This window comes from Coregonus clupeaformis, chromosome 23, assembly GCF_020615455.1.
Source record: "Coregonus clupeaformis isolate EN_2021a chromosome 23, ASM2061545v1, whole genome shotgun sequence".
Lineage (NCBI taxonomy): Eukaryota > Metazoa > Chordata > Actinopteri > Salmoniformes > Salmonidae > Coregonus > Coregonus clupeaformis.
The window spans coordinates 27,345,201-27,369,019 of NC_059214.1; the positions used below are offsets into that span (position 1 = coordinate 27,345,201).

Genomic DNA, 23,819 nt, shown 5'->3' on the forward strand with positions numbered 1-23,819 from the left:
GGAGCAAATAGAGATGTGGAAAAACATAGTTGTGTTTTGTTCTACCACGGGTAGGGGTATCTCAAAAAACTAAATCCACGTTGATGATTTATAGAGCTCTAGCCACTGACTGTAACCTTGGGACTGTAGGGAAAGGTTTCCTCTGGCAGTAAAGGAGAGTTCACATTGATAGCCGACAATAAACGATATCAAAGTTCACTCGCGTTCTGAAAAACTAGGGCAACAGTGACTGTTGGCTGGCTGGCTGCGCTCTCTCTCAGTAGATAAAAACAAGTGGCCATTATAATAGGCAGGAGAGGGCTCAGTCGTACGGATAAGAATAACACACTACACTTTCCAGCAGCCGGAAGGACAATTTATGCGTCAACATGTTTAGCAGATCATTATTACAGATCCGACTGCGTGCCTGTACACAGGAGAATAGGAACGGGATTAAAAGAGTGACAACGACATTAACCTGCATTGGTGACGGGCGGCGCGATGCCTATACCACTACCACTGTCGTGGGGGACAACAATAAACAGAAAACTATGGATGATTTGGATGGGCCTAGTTTTCTCAGGTCTTTATATTGGCTTTTCGGGAAAGGGTATTTTCAGACAACACATCAAATGCAAGTAAGTAACGTTACTGTACAGTGTTATTACAGTGCATTGTGAAACCTACCTGCTAGTGTTATACTACACTGGTTGCGTATTATTATGCCTAATCTCCTAGTCCATGGGCCAGGGGTTCGGTCCGGCTGATTTGGGGTGGCGTGACGATATTTCATAGTGATTTTCTTGAAGCTCTATGTCCCCAGAGTTAGAAAATGTGTGATAGCAGAGTAGCAATGGCAGCTTTGTCTGTGTAATAACACTTGCTTTCATCCCTCCCTCCATCCCATACATTTTTCCAATAGGGATTTTACCCTTTGACAAACAATGTATACAGTATACAACAAGTTATTTGTCACATATACAGTTTAATCATATATAATTGGAAAGCTTAGATTCACAGCTATCCATTAGGCATATTTTCGGGAATGTTCAGGTCAACAGACTTTGACCTTTGACCTCTAGGGTACATATCAGATTTACCTGTATAAATTGCTTTAAAAACGAAACCCTGATACATTAAACATTTTGTTTGACAAGTGGTTCTGAAAGGTCATGAAATTACCTTTCAAATTATATATAATAAAACCATTTTCGAAAGCACCACCTACAACTATTGTTCAAAAACAGCCCATATTGTGCAATTAATCTTTTTTTTCTTTTCACCTTTATTTAACCAGGTAAACCAGTTGAGAACAAGTTCTCATTTACAACTGCGACCTGGCCAAGATAAAGCAAAGCAGTGCGATAAAAACAACAACACAGAGTTACATATGGGGTAAAACAAAACAAAGTCAAAAATACAACAGAAATACATATAATATACAGTGTGTGCAAATTTAGCAAGTTATGGAGGTAAGGCAATAAAATAGGCTATAGTGCAAAATAATTACAATTAGTATTAACACTGGAATGATAGATGTGCAAGAGATGATGTGCAAATAGAGATACTGGGGTACAAATGAGCAAAATAAATAACAATATAGGGATGAGGTAGTTGGGCGGGCTAATTTCAGATGGGCTGTGTACAGGTGCAGTGATCGGTAAGGTGCTCTGACAACTGATGCTTAAAGTTAGTGAGGGAGATAAGTGTCTCCAGCTTCAGAGATTTTTGCAATTTGTTCCAGTCATTGGCAGCAGAGAACTGGAAGGAATTGCGGCCAAAGGAGGTGTTGGCTTTGGGGATGACCAGTGAGATATACCCGCTGGAGCGCAGACTACGGGTGGGTGTTGCTATGGTGACCAATGAGCTAAGATAAGGCGGGGATTTGCCTAGCAGTGATTTATAGATGGCCTGGAGCCAGTGGGTTTGGCGACGAATATGTAGTGAGGACCAGCCAACAAGAGCGTACAGGTCACAGTGGTGGGTATTATATGGGGCTTTGGAGACAAAATGGATGGCACTGTGATAGACTACATCCAATTTGCTGAGTAGAGTGTTGGAGGCTATTTTGTAAATGACATCGCCGAAGTCAAGGATCGGTAGGATAGTCAGTTTTACGAGGGCATGTTTGGCAGCATGAGTGAAGGAGGCTTTGTTGCGAAATAGGAAACCGATTCTAGATTTAACTTTGGATTGGAGATTCTTAATGTGAGTCTGGAAGGAAAGTTTACAGTCTAACCAGACACCTAGATATTTGTAGTTGTCCACATACTCTAGGTCAGACCCGTCGAGAGTAGTGATTCTAGTCGGGTGGGCGGGTGCAAGCAGCGTTCGGTTGAAGAGCATGCATTTAGTTTTACTAGTGTTTAAGAGCAGTTGGAGGCTACTGAAGGAGTGTTGTATGGAATTGAAGCTCGTTTGGAGGTTTGTTAACACAGTGTCCAATGAAGGGCCAGATGTATACAAAATGGTGTCGTCTGCGTAGAGGTGGATCTGAGAGTCACCAGCAGCAAGAGCGACGTCATTGATATACACAGAGAAAAGAGTCGGCCCAAGAATTGAACCCTGTGGCACCCCCATAGAGACTGCCATAGGTCCAGACAACAGGCCCTCCGATTTGACACATTGAACTCTATCTGAGAAGTAGTTGGTGAACCAGGCGAGGCAGTCATTTGAGAATCCAAATGACAGTAGAATGTTGGAAGTTTAGCCATAGAATTCCATGTAGTGGGGCAGCTATGTTTATGGATTGTAACTTTAGTGATAGAAGCACAAGATTGCACCCACACAGCTAGAATAGGGTTTTAAAAATATTTGTAGATACAGGGCCATCACAGGATTCATGCATTAATCCCATCACCATACCTGTATGAAATATAATTGTAGAATGCCCAATAATATCATAAATGTTCACAGTGATGTAGAATACACAGCCAAATGAGCCAGGTGTGCCAGATATATAAAGATGTTAAATTATTCAAAAAATTGTTGTAAGAATGTGCCCAAGATGGTCCCCAAATCACTGATTTCTGAAGATGTTTTAATCCTTAATTGCAATATTTCATGGGATTTCACATGTATATATCAATTTGACATGTTTGAAGATGAAGTATTGCAATTAAGGATTTAAAAAAATACTCAGCCATGAACACACAAACCCCATAAGTGAAAACATTTTTTAAAATACATTTTTGCAAATTTAATGAAAATGAAATACAGAAATATCTGATTTACATAAGTATTCACACCCCTGAGACAATGCATGTTTGAATCACCTCTGGCAGCGATTACAGCTGTGAGTTTTCTGAGTAAATCTCTTAAGTGTTGCACACCTGGATTGTACAATATTTCCAAATTGTTCTTAAAAAAATTATTCAAGCTCTTTCAAGTTGGTTGTTGATCATTGCTAGACAGACATGTTCAAGTCTTGCCATATATTTTCAAGCTGATTGAAGTCACAACTGTAACTAGGCCACTCAGGAACATTCAATGTTGTCTTGGTAAGCAACTCCAGTGTATATTTGGCCTTGTGTTTTAGGTTATTGTCCTGCTGAAAGGTGAATTTGTCTCCCAGTGTATGTTGGAAACCAGACTGAACCAGGTTTTCCTTTAGGATTTTGCCTGTGGTTCGCTCTATTCTGTTTCTTTTTATCCTAAAAAACTCCCTAGTCCTTGCCGATGACAAGTATACTCATAACATGATGCAGCCACCACCATGCTTGAAAATATGACTAATGGTACTCAGTGATGTGTTGTGTTGGATTTGCTCCAAACATAACACTTTGTATTCTGGACATAAAGTACACTTCTTTACCACATTCTTTGCAGTTTTACTTTAGTGCCTTATTGCAAACAGGATGCATGTTTTGGAATATTTTTTTTCTGTACAGGCTTCCTTCTTTTCACTCTGTCATTTAGGTTAGTATTGTGGAGTAACTACAATGTTGTTGATCCATCCTCAGTTTTCTCCTATCACAGCCATTAAACTCTGTAATGGTTTTAAAGTCCCCATTGGCCTCATGGTGAAATTCCTAAGCGGTTTCCTTCCTCTCCGGCAACTGAGTTAGGAAGGACGCCGTTATCTTTGTAGTGACTGGGTGTATTGATACACCATCCAAAGTGTAATTAATAACTTCACCATGCTCAAAGGGATATTCAATGTCTTCTTCCAATAGGTGCCCTTCTTTGCGAGGCATTGGAAAACCTCCCTGGTCTTTGTGGTTGAGTCTGTGTTTGAAATTCACTGCTCGACTGAGTGACCTTACAGATAATTGTATGTGTGGGGTACAGAGAAAAGGTAGTCATTCAAAAACTCATGTTAAACACTATTATTGCACACAGAGTGAGTCAATGCAACTTATTATGTGACTTGTTAAGCACATTTTTACTCCTGAACGTATTTAGGCTTGCCATAACAAAGGGGTTGAATACTTACAGTGCCTTTCAAAAGTATTCATCCCCCTTGGTGTTTTTCCTATTTTGTTGCATTACAACCTGTCATTTAAATTGATTTTTATTTGGATTTCATGTAATGGACATACACAAAATAGTCCAAATTGGTGAAGTGAAATGAAAAAAATAACTTGTTTCATAAAATTCTAAAAAATAAATAACGGAAAAGTGGTGCGTGCATATGTATTCACCCCCTTTGCTATGAAGCCCCTAAATAAGATCTGGTGCAACCAATTACCTTCAGAAGTCACATAATTAGTTAAATAAAGTCCACCTGTGTGCAATCTAAGTGTCACATGATCTGTCACATGATCTCAGTATATATACACCTGTTCTGAAAGGCCCCAGAGTCTGCAACACCACTAAGCAAGGGGTACCACCAAGCAAGCGGCACCATGAAGACCAAGGAGCTCTCCAAACAGGTCAGGGACAAAGTTGTGGAGAAGTACAAATAAGGGTTGGGTTATAAAAAATATCTGAAACTTTGAACATCCCATGGAGCACCATTAAATCCATTATAAAAAAAATGGAAAGAATATGGCACCACAACAAACCTGCCAAGAGAGGGCCGCCCACCAAAACTCATGGACAAGGCAAGGAGGGCATTAATCAGAGAGGCAACAAAGAGATCAAAGATAACCCTGAAGGAGCTGCAAAGCTCCACAGCGGAGATTGGAGTATCTTTCCATAGGACCACTTTAAGCCATACACAGAGCTGGGCTTTACGGAAGAGTGGCCAGAAAAAAAGCCATTGCTTAAAGAAAGAAAGAAGCAAACACGTTTGGTGTTCGCCAAAAGCCATGTGGGAGACTCCCCAAACATATGGAAGAAGGTACTCTGGTTAGATGAGACTAAAATTGAGCTTTTTGGCCATCAAGGAAAATGCTATGTCTGGCGCAAACCCAACACCTTTCATCACCCCGAGAACACCATCCCCACAGTGAAGCATGGTGGTGGCAGCATCATGCTGTGGGGATGTTTTTCATTGGCAGGGACTGGGAAACTGGTCAGAATTGAAGGAATGATGGATGGCGCTAAATACAGGGAAATTCAGTCTTCCAGAGATTTGAGACTGGGACGGAGGTTCACCTTCCAGCAGGACAATGACCCTAAGCATACTGCTAAAGCAACACTTGAGTGGTTTAAGGGGAAACATTTATATGTCTTGGAATGGCCTAGTCAAATTCAGACCTCAATCCAATTGAGAATCTGTGGTATGACTTAAAGATTGCTGTACACCAGCGGAACCCTTCCAACTTGAAGGAGCTGGAGCAGTTTTGCCTTGAAGAATGGGCAAAAATCCGAGTGGCTAGATGTGCCAAGCTTAGAGAGACACACCCCAAGAGACTTGCAGCTGTAATTGCTGCAAAAGGTGGCTCTACAAAGTGTTGACTTTGGGGCGGTGAATAGTTATGCACGCTCAAGTTTTCTGTTTTTTTGTCTTATTTCTTGTTTGTTTCACAATAAAAAATATTTTGCATCTTCAAAGTGGTAGGCATGTTGTGTAAATCAAATGATACAAACCCCCCCAAAAATCAATTTTAATTCCAGGTTGTAAGGCAACAAAATAGGAAAAATTCCAAGGGGGGTGAATACTTTCGCAAGCCACTGTATTGACTCAAGACATTTCAGCTTTTCATTTTTTATTAATTTGTAAACATTTCTAAAAACATAATTCCACTTTGTCATTATTGGGTATTGTGTGTAGGCCAGTGACAAAACATCTACCTTTAATCCATTTTAAATTCAGGCTGTAACACAACAAAATGTGGAAAAAGTCAAGGGGTGTGAATACCTTCTGAAGGTATTGTATCACATTATTCCTGCCCCACTGTAGAAAGACATGCATGGGATTCCTGACTAAATGAATGGCATGTTTAGACCAGTTTGAACTCTCTGAGCTGCATTTCTTGCCAGGTAAACATCATAATAAAAGTATCACGATGTGACCAAGACCTCTATTGGACAAAACAATGTGCAGTTATACTTTTTTCAACCTATTATCCTCACATTGTGGACTATTATGTGCCATGCATGCACTCTTTTATCAAAACCATTCCATAAAATTGTTTTGCAATTATGCTCTTCTCCCCTCTCCCCCAGATTGAACACAGCAAGATCTATGGCCCTCTGTGGAAGTCAAAGTACGGGCCCTTGGTGATAGTGAACGTGGCCAGTGCTGAACTGATTGAGCAGGTTTTGAGACAGGAGGGCCGCCACCCCACCCGTACGGACATGCCCCACTGGAGGAGTTACCGCGAGCTGAGGAACCACGCCTATGGGCCCCTCACAGAGTGAGTAGACAGTGGAAACCCAGTCCCAGGCCCTGTCATTGTAGTCTGATCCCAGATCTGTTTGTGCTGCCGTGCCAACTCCTATGGTCATGACAAGGGCCATACACTCTTAGAAAAAAGGTGCTATCTAGAACCTAAAGGTTATTTGGCTGTCCCCCAGGAGAATCCTTTGAAGAACCCTTTTTGGTTCCAGGTAGAATGCTTTTGGTTTCAGGTAGAAACCTTTTGGGTTCCATGTAGAACACTTTCCACAGAGGTTCTACCTGGAACAAAAAAGGGTCCTACCTGGAACCAAAAAGGGTTCTCCTATGGGGACAGCAGAAGAACCCTTTTGGAACTCTTTTTTTTAAGAGTGTAGGAGTTGGCTATACAGTACAATCTAGGATCAGGCTACTGTCATTGCACAGCCAGGATATTTATTATTTATTATTTTAGGATTTTATTACAATCCCATAAAGCTTCAGCTACTCTTCCTGGGGTCCAAACAAAACATAAAACATGACATAATACATAAGATCAATAGACACAAGTACATCACAAGGACAGAACTACATTCATTTAAAATAAGTATACATGCTTTCATACATTTATGCCTTCATATTCATGTGATTCATAGACATTACTGAATGCAAGTGCAACACACAAAAATGAAAATGGAAATGCAATAACAAGGAGATTCGTTGCAAATAGGCTGACACTTTTTCCTCATCAACACACAATACCCCATAATGACAAAGTGAAAACAGTTTTTTTATTTATTTACTTAAGTATTCAGACCCTTTGCTATGAGACTCGAAATTGAGCTCAGGTGCATTGTGTTTCCTTTGATTATCCTTGAGATGTTTCTACAACTTGATTGGAGTCCACCTGTGGTAAATTCATTTGATTGGACATGATTTGGAAAGGCACACACCTGTCTAAATAAGGTCCCACAGTTGACAGTGCATGTCAGAGCAAAAACCAAGCCATGAGGTCGAAGGAATTGTCCGTAGAGCTCTGAGACAGTATTGTGTTGAGGCACAGATCTGGGGAAGGGTACCAAAAAATGTCTGCAGTGTTGAAGGTCCCCATGAACACAGTGGCCTCCATAATTCTTAAATGGAAGAAGTTTGGAACCACCAAGACTCTTCCTAGAGCTGGACACCCGGCCAAACTGCACAATCGTTGGAGAAGTGCCTTGGTCAGGGAGGTAACCAAGAACCCGATGGTCACTCTGACAGAGCTCCAGAGATCCTCTGTGGAGATGGGAGAAACTTCCAGAGGAACAACCATCTCTGCAACACTCCACCAATCAGGCCTTTATGGTAGAGTGGGCAGACGGAAGCAACTCCTCAGTAAAAGGCACATGACAGCCCGCTTGGAGTTTGCCAAAAGGCACCTAAAGACTCTCAGACCATGAGAAACAAGATTCTCTGATCTGATGAAACCAAGAATTAACTCTTTGGCCTGAATGCCAAATGTCACGTCTGGCGGAAACCTGGCACCATCCCTACGGTGAAGCATGGTGGTGGCAGCATCATGGGATGTTTTTCAGTGGCAGGGACTGGGAGACTAGTCAGGATTGAGGGGTAGATGAACGGAGCAAAGTACAGAGAGATCCTTGATGAAAACCTGCTCCAGGTACACAGGACCTCAGACTGGGCGAAGGTTCACCTTCCAACAGGACAATGACCCTAAGCACACAGTCAAGACAACGCAGGAGTGGCTTCGGGACAAGTCTCTGAATGTCCTTGAGTGGCCCAGCCAGAGCCCAGACTTGAACCCGATCGAACATCTCTGGAGAGACCTGAAAATATCTGTGCAGTGATGCTCCCCACCTAACCTGACAGAACTTGAGAGGATCTGCAGAGAAGAATGGGAGAAACTCCCCAAATACAGGTGTGGCAAGCTTGTAGCGTCATATCCAATAAGACTCAAAGCTGTAATTACTGCCAAAGTTGCTTCAACAAGGTACTTAGTAAAGGGTCTGAATACTGATGTAAATGTGATGTTTCAGTTTTTTATTTTCAATAAATTTGCAAACATTTCTAAAAACCTGTTTTCGCTTTGTCATTATGGGGTATTGTGTGTAGATTGATGAGGGGGAAAAAGCATTTTAACACATGGAGGCCACTGTGTTCATCGGGACCTTCAATGCTGCAGAAATTATTTGGTACAATTCCCCAGATCTGTGCCTCGACACAATCCTGTCTCGGAGCTCTACGGACAATTCCTTCGACCTCATGGCTTGGTTTTTGCTCTGACATGCACTGTCAACTGTGGGACCTTATATAGACAGGTGTGTGCCTTTCCAAATCATGTCAAATCAAATGAATTTACCACAGGTGGACTCCAATCAAGTTGTAGAAACATCTCAAGGATAATCAAAGGAAACAGGATGCACCTGAGCTCAATTTCGAGTCTCATAGCAAAGGGTCTGAATACTTATGTAAATATAGCATACAGAGCACAACTGAAGTCCTTACTCTACTGAGGCTTTGCTTACAATTGCTTTCTCTAAGCAGGCCCTGATATCCTAATGCCAAGGGCACACCTTATCTTGAACTTTAAAACACCAGGTGTGCTCAGGAGGGAGATGCTACAAGCTATTTAGGTCAGAGGCGTTGTGCTGTTTTACTTGTATGTAGTTATGTAGTTATTCCTGTGTTGCTTGTTCCAACAGCACACTGAAATATCAGTGTAGTAATAGGCACATGCCCAAGACATTTCACAAGAATTTGACAAGCACAAACACTTGAACCATGGGCTGCATACAGACCAAGAGCCTAGATGAGCCAGACTGTACATGAAACAAAAAACCTAGGACATAAAACCTCAGCATGATCCATCATGTCATGCGTTAACCAGTGTTGTACTAGCAAAGGATTGTGGTGCAAAGGATTGTGGTGCAGCTGGGAGCTAGGTTAAAGAGATTATCCACTACTTTTGAATACTTTTAGCCAGTAGTTCTGAAAGTAGCGCTCACAAGCCAAAAGTGGTCCCCGAAGAATTGTGTACTACATCACATATGTGCAGATATGTGCACCATGTCATTGCGCTCTCTCCCGCTTTGCTGTGTGTGCATCTTGCTAGTTGTCACTCAAATGGCGAGGGGCTGAAGCTCATTGGCTAGAACTCGAATCACTAGGGGGCTGGCCCACGTGGGACCAAATTTAAGGAAAATGGCGCAGCACTGCTTCCAGAAAAACAGTTGCTTTCAAACTAGGGGTTTTGTGGATAATTGAGGTAAAATAGTAATTCTGCTCATAGATTATGCATGTACGAACTGCACATTGACACATCCAGCCCAAATCGATTGTGTCACTTTTTGCACACAATAATATGGCAGTGGCACATGACACTACGTCACAAAAAGTTGGCAAAATGTGTGGGTTTTCAGTGAATTTATCTAAATCACAAAGCTCATCTGCATTTCCTGTGGTGGGGGGAAATTATCAGCAACAAAAGAGTGATCAAATTAAGATCCTACATCTGTACATAACAAGTTGGCTAAAGTAGAAATTTTAGATTAAATGGAAATGGAGCTCAGTTAGAATGGAAAACAGCACACATGAGAGGGTCTGTCTGCCTATGGGTGTTTTGCATGTTCTCTCTGAAACAGTTCTTCTTTGTTTCAAAGTATTATACAGTACCTCTCTTCTCCATATTAAAGCATGATTCTGTGTGTGTCTATACTACAGGATGGGTGCTCAGTGGCAGCGAATCAGGAGTATCCTGAACCCGCGAATGCTGAAGCCCAAACATGTCTCAGCCTACACCAATGCCATCAATGACGTGGTCACAGACTTCATAGACAAGGTGGCCTGGCTGAGGGAGACCAAGGGAGATGGGGTCATGGTGAACGATCTGGCTGGAGAACTCTACAAGTTCGCCTTTGAAGGTAAACAGAGGACATGACTGTCTGTAATACTTTTCTAGTCCCCCTCAGATTCAAATCTGAACCTCTAAGCCAGTTCCACAGCTTTGAAAAAAATTATTCCGTTCTAATCAGGGACCTGGGACACCAAGTGGGTGCAATTAATTACCCGGTAGAACAGAAAAACAGAACTAGTCCAGACCTCGTAGGGTAAGATTTGAATACACCTGGTCTAGTCATTAGAAAGGAAAATCTTAGAACAATCGAGGAACTGATATCTGCTTCATAAATTATAAAAAGCTGTCCTCCTTTTCATGATCTTATAGTTATGTAAGGACGCTACGTCCTGGTACAGATGCAAGTGTTTCTGTGTCTTTGGTATCTCTTTTCTGTGAATTGGGAGAAGCGTGTGAATGTGAAAGGACAAGGTGCATTGTGAGGGTTGTGACGGCTATATCTGTTAGAGAGCGATGACCTTGAAGTAATTGCACAGTGATCTTTAGCCTTGGAAGTTGAGTAGATACTGAGTAGATGATCGTTTGACTACCTTGATAGGTAGGCAATTCTTATTATAATTTTGAAGGACAGCCTATTCATTTGGTCAAGGGCAGCAGTGACGGAAAATGTGTAACTGAATGTTCTAGATCACGTGTCAAACTCATTCCACGGAGGGTATTTCTTCTCCTCCCTTGTACTTGATTGATGAATTAAGGTAATTATGAAATAATTCATGAAATAATTAGTAAAGAACTCCCCTCACCTGGTTGTCTAGGTCTTAATTGATTCTAGGCCCTCCAAGGAATGAGTTTGACACCCCTGTTCTTGATACATCCTATGGTCTTTGCTCGCATATAACGATTGTATGATGTGACATCATCACCGTCATACACACTGTAAGCTGCCATCCTGATGCTGTAGTGTACCCTTTAACCTCACATAATGCCATCATACTCATGAAATGGTCATAAAGAAACAAACAAGTAATTCATAGGTTATAACTGTGTAATTACCATTTTACCATGCACTTTCTAAGTAAATACCTGCTACTTTCTCTACTGGCATTGAATGTGATGCCTTTGGATATCAATAAAGTATAAATCTATCTAATCTATATACAATGAAATAAACTGATACCATTGTTTCTCTCTGTCCTCAGGGATCTGTTCTGTGCTGTTTGAGACCCGTATGGGCTGTCTGAATGAGGAGGTTCCTGAAGAGACCCAGAAGTTCATTGTCTCAGTAGGAGAGATGTTTCGCCTCTCCCCCATCATCATTCTCTTCCCCAAGTCCACCTGGCCCTACCTCCCCTTCTGGAAACATTTTGTGGCTGTCTGGGATCACCTCTTCAAAGTTGGTGAGTGATCCAGCCTTGAAATCCAGAATGAATCATGCTCTGTTTCACAATAACAATTATGAGAAGAGATGATATTATACTTTATTGTCTGCTTTCTTGCGCAGAAATTATATCACGTATAAAAAATAGTTTAAAAAGGTACACAGTAAAACTTCACGTGACATAACACATCATCACATAGCCATGAACGTAAGTAACCTCTACTGCAAGAAAGCAAGTGAGGGGCGGGATGTAAGGTATATTTGGAGGGCACTCATTCACTCGTTTCGCATGTGAAACATGCAAATGGCACAATGTGTTAATGTTGTTGATGTTATGTTATCATCAACAACAACAACATACACATTGCACGTTTCCGATGTTGGCACTACAGTGACCATACGTACATACATGACTGTAAGTCGCTTTGGACAAAAGCGTCTGCTAAATGGCATATTATATTATTATTATTATTATACCCCAACCAGAAGCCATGGATTACTGTAAGGGTTGGTGTGAGGTGTGACCCAGGTGCGGTGCAGGATAGATAGTAAGCAGAGATGGTGAAACAAGGATCTTTACTGGTGGTCCCAAAGCCAGGATACAAAGCAACAGACTTAACACGATGAAAGAAAGGTGGAGCAAATAAGTCTCCAAAAACAGGCTGACAGCCAAAATACGAATTAGTAACTATGACTGAAATAATAAAGAAACAGGGAGAACACTTCTCGAGTACCTGTACATACTTCTCCGATCAGACACTGATTAGTACTGCTGAGCATAGAGAAGCTAGCAGAGAAAACTGAGCAAGGGAACACAGAGAAGTGAGGGCATAAATACACAGGTGAACAGGTAGACACAGGTGACACCAATAGGATTATGATTAGTCCAGACTGTGAGAAGGAGGTGCCTAAGGTAGTTGGAGGATGACACCTAGTGGGTCGCTCCGGAACTGCGACCCCCTCCTGTAACAGATTACAGGCAACATCCGCACTAAGCTAAAGACTAGAGCTGTCAATTTCAAGGAGCGGGACACTAATCCGGATGCTTATAAGAAATCCCACTACGACCTCCGACGAGCCATCAACAAGGAAAAGCATCAATACAGGACTAAGATCGAATCCTACTACGCCTGTGGCAGGGCTTGCAAACTATCACGGATTACAAAGGGAATCCCAGCTGCGAGCTGCCCCGCCACGCGAGCCTACCAGACATGCTAAATACCTTCTATGTTCGCTTCAAGGCAAGCAACACTGAACCATGCATGAGAGCACAAGCTGTTCCGGACGACTGTGATCTCGCTCCCTGTAGCCGATGTGAGTAAGACCTTTAAACAGGCCGCTCAGGGGTGTGTGCTTATTCCCCTCCTGGACTCCCTGTTCACCCATGACTGTGTGGCCGCGCACAACTCCCAACACCATTATCAAGTTTGCTGACGACACAATGGTGGTAGGACTGATCACTGACAACGATGAGGCAGCCTATAGGGAGGAGGTCAGAGACCTGGCAGTGTGGTGCCAAGACAACAAACTGTTCCTCAACGTCAGCAAGACCAAGGAGCTGATCGTGGACTACAGGCAATGGAGGGGCGAGCATGCCCCCATCCACGTCGATGGGGCTGTAGTGGAGCGGGTTGAGAGCTTCAAGTTCCTCAGTGTCCACATCACTAAGGAATTAACATGGTCCACACACCAACACAGTTGTGAAGAGGGCAGGACAGCGCCTCTTCCCCCTCAGGAGGCTGAACATTTTTTACATGGGCCCTCAGATCCTCAGAAGATTCTACAGCTGCACCATTGAGAGCATCTTGACTGGCTGCCTCAGCGCTTGGTAGGACAACTGCAAGGCACCCGACCATAAGGCGCTACATAGGGTGGTGAGTACGGCCCAGTACATCACGGGTGCCATCCAGGACCTCTATACCAGGCGGTGTCAGAGGGAGGCCCAAACAATTGTCAAAGACTCCAGCCAACCAAGCCATAGACTGTTCTCTCTGCTACCACACAGCAAGCGATAGCAGTGCACTGACTCTGGAACCAACAGGACCCTGAACAGCATTATACCGCAAAGCCATAAGACTGCTAAACAAGACTGCTAAATAGCTTATCAAATGGCTACCCGCTGCTGCTACTGTCTATTACAGTGGGGGGAAAAAGTATTTAGTCAGCCACCAATTGTGCAAGTTCTCCCACTTAAAAAGATGAGAGACGCCTGTAATTTTCATCATAGGTACACGTCAACTATGACAGACAAAATGAGAAGAAAAAAACCCAGAAAATCACATTGTAGGATTTTTAATGAATTTATTTGCAAATTATGGTGGAAAATAAGTACTTGGTCAATAACAAAAGTTTCTCAATACTTTGTTATATACCCTTTGTTGGCAATGACACAGGCCAAACGTTTTCTGTAAGTCTTCACAAGGTTTTCACACACTGTTGCTGGTATTTTGGCCCATTCCTCCATGCAGATCTCCTCTAGAGCAGTGATGATTTGGGGCTGTCACTGGGCAACACGGACTTTCAACTCCCTCCAAAGATTTTCTATGGGGTTGAGATCTGGAGACTGGCTAGGCCACTCCAGGACTTTGAAATGCTTCTTACGAAGCCACTCCTTCGTTGCCCGGGCGGTGTGTTTGGGATCATTGTCATGCTGAAAGACCCAGCCACGTTTCATCTTCAATGCCCTTGCTGATGGAAGGAGGTTTTCACTCAAAATCTCACGATACCTGGCCCCATTCATTCTTTCCTTTACACGGATCAGTCGTCCTGGTCCCTTTGCAGAAAAACAGCCCCAAAGCATGATTTTTCCACCCCCATGCTTCACAGTAGGTATGGTGTTCTTTGGATGCAACTCAGCATTCTTTGTCCTCCAAACACAACGAGTTGAGTTTTTACCAAAAAGTTATATTTTGGTTTCATCTGACCATATGACATTCTCCCAATCCTCTTCTGGATCATCCAAATGCACTCTAGCAAACTTCAGACAGGCCTGGACATGTACTGGCTTAAGCATGGGGACACGTCTGGCACTGCAGGATTTGAGTCCCTGGCGGCGTAGTGTGTTACTGATGGTAGGCTTTGTTACTTTGGTCCCAGCTCTCTGCAGGTCATTCACTAGGTCCCCCCATGTGGTTCTGGGATTTTTGCTCACCGTTCTTGTGATCATTTTGACCCCACGGGGTGAGATCTTGTGTGGAGCCCCAGATCGAGGGAGATTATCAGTGGTCTTGTATGTCTTCCATTTCCTAATAATTGCTCCCACAGTTGATTTCTTCAAACCAAGCTGCTTACCTATTGCAGATTCAGTCTTCCCAGCCTGGTGCAGGTCTACAATTTTGTTTCTGGTGTCCTTTGACAGCTCTTTGGTCTTGGCCATAGTGGAGTTTGGAGTGTGACTGTTTGAAGTTGTGGACAGGTGTCTTTTATACTGATAACAAGTTCAAACAGGTTCCATTAATACAGGTAACGAGTGGAGGACAGAGGAGCCTCTTAAAGAAGAAGTTACAGGTCTGTGAGAGCCAGAAATCTTGCTTGTTTGTAGGTGACCAAATACTTATTTTCCACCATAATTTGCAAATAAATTCATAAAAAATCCTACAATGTGATTTTCTGGAAGAAAAAAATCTCAATTTGTCTGTCATAGTTGACGTATACCTATGATGAAAATTACAGGCCTCTCTCATCTTTTTAAGTGGGAGAACTTGCACAATTGGTGGCTGACTAAATACTTTTTTTCCCCACTGTATCTATCCTGTTGCCTAGTCAGTTTAACCCTACCTACAGTTGAAGTCGGAAGTTTACGTACACTTTAGCCAAATACATTTAAACTCAGTTTTTCACAATTTCTGACATTTAATCGTAGAAAAAATTCTGTTTTAGGTCAGTTAGGATCACCACTTTATTTTAAGAATATGAAATGTCAGAATAATACTAGAGATAATTATTTATTTCAGCTTTTATTTCTTTCATCACATTCCCAGTGGGTCAGAAGTTTACATACACTCAATTAGTATTTGGTAGCATTGCCTTTAAATTGTTTAACTTGGGTCAAACATTTCGGGTAGCCTTCCACAAGCTTCCCACAATAAGTTGGGTGAATTTTGGCCCATTCCTCCTGACAGAGCTGATGTAACTGAGTCAGGTTTGTAGGCCTCCTTGCTCGCACACGCTTTTTAAGTTCTGCCCACACATTTTCTATAGGATTGAGGTCAGGGCTTTGTGATGGCCACTCCAATACCTTGACTTTGTTGTCCTTAAGCCATTTTGCCACAACTTTGGAAGTATGCTTGGGGTCATTGTCCATTTGGAAGACCCATTTGCGACCAAGCTTTAACTTCCTGACTGATGTCTTGAGATGTTGCTTCAATAGAATTTTCCTTCCTCATGATGCCATCTATTTTGTGAAGTGCACCAGTCCCTCCTGCAGCAAAGCACCCCCACTGCATGATCCTGCCACCCCCGTGCTTCACGGTTGGGATGGTGTTTTTCGGCTTGCAACACCCCCTTTTTCCTCCAAACATAACGATGGTCATTATGGCCAAACAGTTCTATTTTTGTTTCATCAGACCAGAGGACATTTCTCAAAAAAGTACGATCTTTGTCCACATGTGCAGTTGCAAACCGTAGTCTGGCTTTTTTATGGTGGTTTTGGAGCAGTGGCTTCTTCCTTGCTGAGCGGCCTTCAGGTTATGTCGATATAGGACTCGTTTTACTGTGGATATAGATACTTTTGTATCTGTTTCCTCCAGCATCTTCACAAGGGTCCTTTGCTGTTGTTCTGGGATTGATTTGTACTTTTCGGACCAAAGTACGTTAATCTCTAGGAGACAGAACGCATCTCCTCCCTGAGCGGTATGACGGCTGCGTGGTCCCATGGTGTTTATACTTGCGTACTATTGTTTGTACAGATGAACATGGTACCTTCAGGCATTTGGAAATGGCTCCCAAGGATGAACCAGACTTGTGGAGGTCTACAATTTTTTTTATGAGGTCTTGGCTGATTTCTTTTTTGATTTTCCCATGATGTCAAGCAAAGAGGCACTGAGTTTGAAGGTAGGCCTTGAAATACATCCACAGATACACCTCCAATTGACTCAAATGATGTCAATTAGCCTATCAGAAGCTTCTAAAGCCATGACATCATTTTCTGGAATTTTCCAAGCTGTTTAAAGGCACAGTCAACTTAGTGTATGTAAACATCTGACCCACTGGAATTGTGATACAGTGAATTATAAGTGAAATAATCTGTCTGTAAACAATTGTTGGAAAAAATACTTGTGTCATGCACAAAGTAGATGTCCTAACCGACATGCCAAAACTATAGTTTGTTAACAAGAAATTTGTGGAGTGGTTGAAAAATGAGTTTTAATGACTCCAACCTAAGTGTAAGTAGACTTCCGACATAGCTACCTCAATTACCTCGTACCCCTGCACATCGACTCGATACTGGTACTCCCTGTACATAGCCATGTTATTTTTACTCGTTATTCACTGTATTTATTCCTTGTGTCTCTATTTAAAAATATGTACATGCTTTTGTAAACAAGGTGTAGACTAACAGTGAAATGCTCACTTTCAGTTATTTGAAAAGGAAATAATCTCCCAAATGTCACTATTTCTAAAACAAGCCATAGAAAGTTGGTTGCAATTTCAATTTAATCCTCCAGAAACGACAGAACAAATAATGCAACAAATATTGTGGTTAAATTCAAATATACTAATTGACAAAAAACCTTTATTTTTTGACAGAATGTTTAAAAAAGGTATAATCTTCGTAAATGATATCATCGGTAGGACTGGTGGAGTTATGTCGCACATGCAGCTAACAAAAACATATGGAAATGTCTGCTCTACCCAAAATTACAACCAAATAATTGCAGCCTTACCGCAAAAGTGGAAGAGGAAAGTTGAAGGGGGAGAAAGTAAGGAACTTGTCTGTCGGCCTTGCATTAAAGAACATAATTGGTTAAGGAAAACTGTGATAAATAAAAAAGTATATCAGTTTCACTTAAGGACCAAAGGATTGACAGCCGTCCCATATAGATTGCAAAATAGTTGGGAAGAGATCTTTGACGTACCAATCCCATGGCATAGTGTTTATGAACTGACACGCAAAATGACACCGGATTCAAAAATTAGAATCTTTCAATTTAAATTATTATATAAAATTCTTGCTACCAATAGAATGTTATTTATATGGGGGATACAATCTTCCCAGCTCTGCAGATTTTGCTGTGAAGAGATAGAATCATTAGATCATTTGTTTTGGTTCTGTCCATTTGTAGCTTGTTTTTGGACACAGGTCCAGGAATGGCTAAAGGATTGCAATATTTACCTGGAACTAACCTTGCAGATAGCATTACTGGGTGATCTGAAAAGTCATAGTCAATCAATCAATAATATAATAATACTTTTAGCAAAAATGTTTATTTTTAATTCACAATCTGTAGAAGCAATGAGAATAGAAAGGTTCAGAACTTTTGTAAAACATCACAGTATGGTTGAAATATATATGGCAAATAGAAATCCTATATGGATGGTGTTAAGAGATAGATGGGAGGTATTGAATAGAGTTGAAGGATGGGACTAATAACAAATAACAACAAATAATAACAAAGATAGCTAATAATGTAAGCATACTGTGTCCATAATAAGTATATAGGTTGTATGTTGGGAGCTTTTGGGAAAGAGCACAGTTAGAAAGATATGGCATTTAGAAGCAAACCGGATGGACATCATGAAAATGATCGGAGAGGTTGAGAGTAGAAGAAGTTCAGGAGCAAAAAAATAAATAAATATATATATATATATATATATATATGGATATAGAATTATTGTAAAATTGACTCTGTCCATAAGGTGTAGATAGTAATTATAGACCGGAAGTAGAGGCCTGGGCGTTGTTGTTCACTAATTTACTCCAAGTAGGGAAAGGATGGTGGGGTTGAAAAGTAATAAAGGGGAATATATAAAAAATAAAAAAAACATGGGGGATTGGAAGTGATGCAGACAATTACATTGATAGAAGATACAATCTATCTGCAATATTAAGCTGATCCATCCCCCCCCCAAAAAAAATTAAAATAAAAAATAAATTATAAAATAAAAAATGAAACAAAATAAAAATAAAGAAAAAAAAAAACAGTGAAATGCTTACTTATTGGTCCTTTTTCAACAATGCAGAGTTAAAGATATAAATATATAACATTTGATTTAATTTCTCATGTGAAAGGAGTGAGTGCCCCCACATACCCTACAATACTACGTCTCCTTTAGTTTCAGCAGAGGTTTCTAAAGTTCATGGCTGTGTTTCAGCTCTAAGCAAATCAAACAGGTTCACTGCTCGTGGCTAGAGACATGCCCCACTAAGCAAAGTTCACGCTGATAATCCTTGCCTTGTTGGGTTGAGCTCAGGGTGCGCTATAGGCTACATTGTAGAATATCGCCATCTAGTGGCAGATATCATACATGAGCAAAAATAAAATCCCATCATGAGTCAGGTCCATAGCAAGGATGAATTTCAAAAGTCTTTCCTCGATTATTTGCATCCTCTCCTTGCCTCCTCCTCAGAACATCAGAGGGAAGTGAGGGAGGAGAAGACTATGCAATGCTATCCTCGCTCTTCTTTGATGTTTTGAGAAGAAGGCGAGGATGTCACACTCTCTTGCTTAGCCAGTACTACTTTCTCCTGATTCAGCTCATACTGAGGCTTGAACACAGGACATCTCACTTGCAAACACCTGTACCCGCCCTCCTGAAGCGTCTTACCCAGTTGCGCCACTGAAAAGCAAGCTATTCTGCAGAGCAAGTGGGACACTTCAGGCTGAGGAGTGAGTTTCACAGATCCCATCTGCTACACAAGGAATTGAGAAAAGACTTGAGATTCACCCTAAGTATCTATATTGTCTTTGTGCTGGTTGCTGTGTCCTCTGACCTCTGCCCTCTCCCCATGCAGCTGAGGAGCAGGTGCGTCAGAAGATGGAGGAGATCCAGGAGAGGGTGCGCCTGGGCCAGCCGGTGCAGGGAGAGTACCTCACACACCTCCTGGTCAGTGAACAGATGTCTGTCACTGAGATACTGGGCTCCATCACTGAGCTACTGCTGGCTGGGGTCGACACGGTGAGGATAAGGGGTGTGTGTGTGTGTATGTGTGTGTGTCTTAAAATACCAGTGAGGAGCTGTTTCACAGAAGGGTGGAAACAGGTGGAGAATGGGGTGATGGCCAGGTGGGGGTATGTTTTTTTTTCTTAATTTCAGCCATTTTAGATTGTGATTTGTTGAGTGAACATTTGCAACATAACCACATTAGCTACCTACGTCATGTACAGTTACAACAGCAGCATAACAGTATCAGTACAATATTATTAGCTTACAACCTATTCCTATTGTAATTGTTTTTGTATGCTCCAGACGTCCAACACCATCTCGTGGTCTCTGTACCACATGGCCCTGGAGCCAGAGATCCAGGAGAAGCTGTACCAGGAAGTGAACAGTGTCTGCCCGGGGGACAAGGTGCCTACTAGTGATGACATCGCCAGAATGCCCTGGCTTAAGACTGTTGTCAGGGAGACACTACGGTACGTTAATAGTAATCTGTCATCCCCACTCAGGTCATTTCAGTAAATTCACTCATTAATAAAGTGAATAATGGGTTATTAAAGTTATTATATTCATAATGAATTCTTCATAATTAATTATAATGAGTTGTTAAATTAATTCTACATCACTGTGCCTATGTGTAATTTTTTAGAAATTATTTATTTATTGTTAATTAGTCAAATGGAGCCAATCCCTTCCTCTCTCGAAGCTGTACCACATAGAGCTATATTTTAGCATGAACTCTGCAGTCGAAACGAACTCCACTGTAGCGAACTCTTACGCCTGCGCATGCGCACGCTCTCTCACCACCATGTGTGCAAACACACTTCCTCTCTACCCCTAGTGACTGTCTTGTATACTCCCTCCCCAGGATGTACCCAGTAGTACCAGGAAATGCCCGCATCAATGTGGAAAACGAGATAGTTGTGGGGGACCACCTCTTCCCCAGAAATGTGAGTTTTACATTTGTGATCTTGTACTGTTGGAAATGGTTGCTATTGGTGAACTTAATTACTTTTATTTTCATCCTGTATGTAGAGGAGATCCGATCACACTTGTATATTCAGTTTTATCCAGAGATATACATGTAGTTTCACCATTCAATATTTGATTTAGTTAAAATCCAGGGTAGAGTTTTGGTTTGTCAATATCGCTCATACCAAACAGTTATACAGTATAACATTACCACAGATCAGAGTTAGAGAGCGGCTGTGTTTGACTGTTCTCCCTCTCTTCTGTCCTCTCCCTCCATCACCGCTCTCTCCTCCTTTCTTTCCATCTCTCTGTTCCAGACCCTGTTCCACCTGTGTCACTATGCCGTGTCCTATGACCAGACAGTGTTCCCGGAGCCCCATGCCTTCCTGCCAGAGCGCTGGCTCCGTGGGGGCCGGGGGGAAGACAAGAAGAACCAGCACCCCTTCGGCTCAGTGCCCTTCGGTTTCGGAGTCCGGGCCTGCCTGGGCAGGAGGGTGGCCGAGCTGGAGATGTACCTCATCCTCTCAAGGGTAAAAATTCCAGGCCTGCTCTGTACTGTTATAGCATCAGCTACCCCTACAGCAGCTACCCTTCATTAAACAGCATTATTCTATTGTTATGTAGAACTGTAATAGTAACTTGGGATGCAGACCACATGGTACAAAGCAAGCTTTTCTGCTTCTGGTAATGGTCAGGCAACTGTGTGATAGAACAGGGGTCAATACAGCATCCTCTGTCTATAATACATTTCCTACAACAATTTTTTTTTTAGTGTTGCTCTAGTCTGTAGTAACAGTCTTAAATAATCTGGTTCAACTGGTTGTGGTGTTCCTCTGTTAGCTTTGGCATTGGAAGAAAAACATGACAGACCAGATCTCCACCTTTGGTCTGATTCATCCCTCTGTTAGCTTTGTCATTGGAAGGAAAACATGACAGACCAGACCATCACCTTTGGTCTGATTCATCCCATCTTCATACATGGTGATACCATAAATCTGTCTGTCGGCATGGAAATGTAATCATTAACTTAACTTGGATTGTTGGAAGGAGTTGTACTTTCAAACCTCCATTCTTTAAGATCCTGTATAGTGTTCTAATATTTTTTATTGATTCAGAGATTTTACAGTTTAATAATAGGATAGAACAATGACTTTCACATTATCTATTTACTGTAAATGTTTAAACTGTCACGACACATTGTGATAAAACATTGCCATTAATTTCCCCACTAGGAGAGATATGAACTAGGTTCTAGGTTATTGTGCAATTCATGAGTTTTTATTTTTGTTCCTTTTATCTATTATGTCAGTATATCTCTTTCCATTGAACATGTGGATAGCTGATATTCTCTCAGATTAGGACAATAACATACTAATGTCAACATGTTTTCCTCTCTCTGTCCTCCCAGTTGATAAAACACTATGAAATACGCGCAGATCCTGCCGGAGCCACAGTCAAGCCAATCACAAGAACCCTTCTTGTCCCTGCTACCCCAATCAACCTGCAGTTTATTGATAGGACAGTCCAGTAGCAAGAGGAACCAATGGCAGCAGAAGGAGTTTCCCTATGAAACACATTAGTATCAAAGATTGTCTATTATATTGACAAAATAGTCAAGTGACCGCTGTAACAATGGAAATACATGTCCTCAAAGATGGAAGGCAGGCGGGAGGAGGCGAGATCAGGTGGGAACATTCTAGCCAATGAGAGGGCAGATACGCATGTGAACAGCAGGCTAAAGAGATAGATAGAGGACTCATCTTTGTATCTGTGCTATTATAGCGTCTGTGACAGGATGGGCAGCGTCATTGAGGCTATCGCCATTTTAAAGTAGTCCATTTTCTTCTTCATTGATTGCTCCATCTTCAGTGGCTGAATTCCCACCCAATTGACTACTTTAAAATGGTGGAAGCCCTCAATGGCAATGTCCATGCTAAAGCGTGTTATATCCATGATGAGTTCTCTATCTATTTCTATGACAACAGGCACAACTCAAAGTTGCCGAAATGCCACGTGCATCCACTGATATCAGTGCATTCGTAACAACCTAACCATTAAGAAACTTCTATTCAAGCAAATAAGCCTCACATAGCAAATTAGCAATTTTTTGTTGACCAAATTAGACACTCTCATTGGTCTCTATACAGAAATTCCTCATTTTGTGTGCTTATTTTCGTGGACAGATTTTGGGCGGAGTAAAACTCTCGCTTCTCCTCTTCCTCTCTGTTAGTATGCACACCGTGTAAGTCTTCATGTCACCAAGCACTTGTTAATGGACAAGTCACTAAGTGTACTACTTTACCTCATTTAACTTTCCCATGCCTTAATAAATGACCCACAAATGTGTAACATCATGACCACAACACAGCGAGACCACAGTAAGACCCTGTTGTTGACGGTGTGTTGTCATTATTTTAACATTTATTTGTTTAGTTTAATTTAGCAACAACTGTCTTGCTCCAGTTGAGGCTATTTGTTATTTGTCGCTAATAAACACTGTGTAATTTATATGTTCTTTTTAAAAGTTATGTGATTTTAAAATGTATTTTATGTTATATGACAATGCACATAATATTATAGATGTATAATTACCTACAAAGTTATGTTGTTGATGTTACAATTTTCAGTATTGAAGACCAATAGAAAAAGTATGGGCTTTAATTGAAGATATATTTCATTTAAAAAATAGAAAAAATATAAATGAATGTAACAATAAAATTGCCTTATAAACTCAGACATTTTTGTGATGTATTGGTGTACTTTTCACAGAGGTCCCTCTTGAGGACATTCTCTAGTATTACACTGATTTATAAGACAGTTTGCACTTTGCC

At 41.5% G+C, this 23,819-nt stretch overlaps 1 protein-coding gene across 1 annotated transcript; it reads left to right on the forward strand.

The window, feature by feature from the left end:
- Positions 1 to 207: 207 nt before the first annotated feature.
- LOC121537015 (sterol 26-hydroxylase, mitochondrial) lies at positions 208 to 22,534 on the forward strand. The gene is made up of 9 exons (XM_041844747.2): positions 208 to 617; positions 6,535 to 6,725; positions 10,406 to 10,605; positions 11,738 to 11,935; positions 19,871 to 20,034; positions 20,326 to 20,492; positions 20,885 to 20,966; positions 21,306 to 21,518; positions 22,397 to 22,534. The coding sequence occupies exons 1-9, from the start codon at positions 369 to 371 to the stop codon at positions 22,517 to 22,519; spliced, it is 1,587 nt and encodes a 528-aa protein (XP_041700681.1). The 5' UTR covers positions 208 to 368; the 3' UTR covers positions 22,520 to 22,534.
- Positions 22,535 to 23,819: the final 1,285 nt, after the last annotated feature.

Coding starts and splice junctions, on each gene's coding strand:
- LOC121537015 (XM_041844747.2), top strand. CDS start 369: ATGTTTAGCAGATCATTATTACAGATCCGACTGCGTGCCTGTACACAG. Junction 618..6,534: donor AGACAACACATCAAATGCAA/GTAAGTAACGTT, acceptor CCTCTCCCCCAG/ATTGAACACAGCAAGATCTA. Junction 10,606..11,737: donor CTACAAGTTCGCCTTTGAAG/GTAAACAGAGGA, acceptor CTCTGTCCTCAG/GGATCTGTTCTGTGCTGTTT.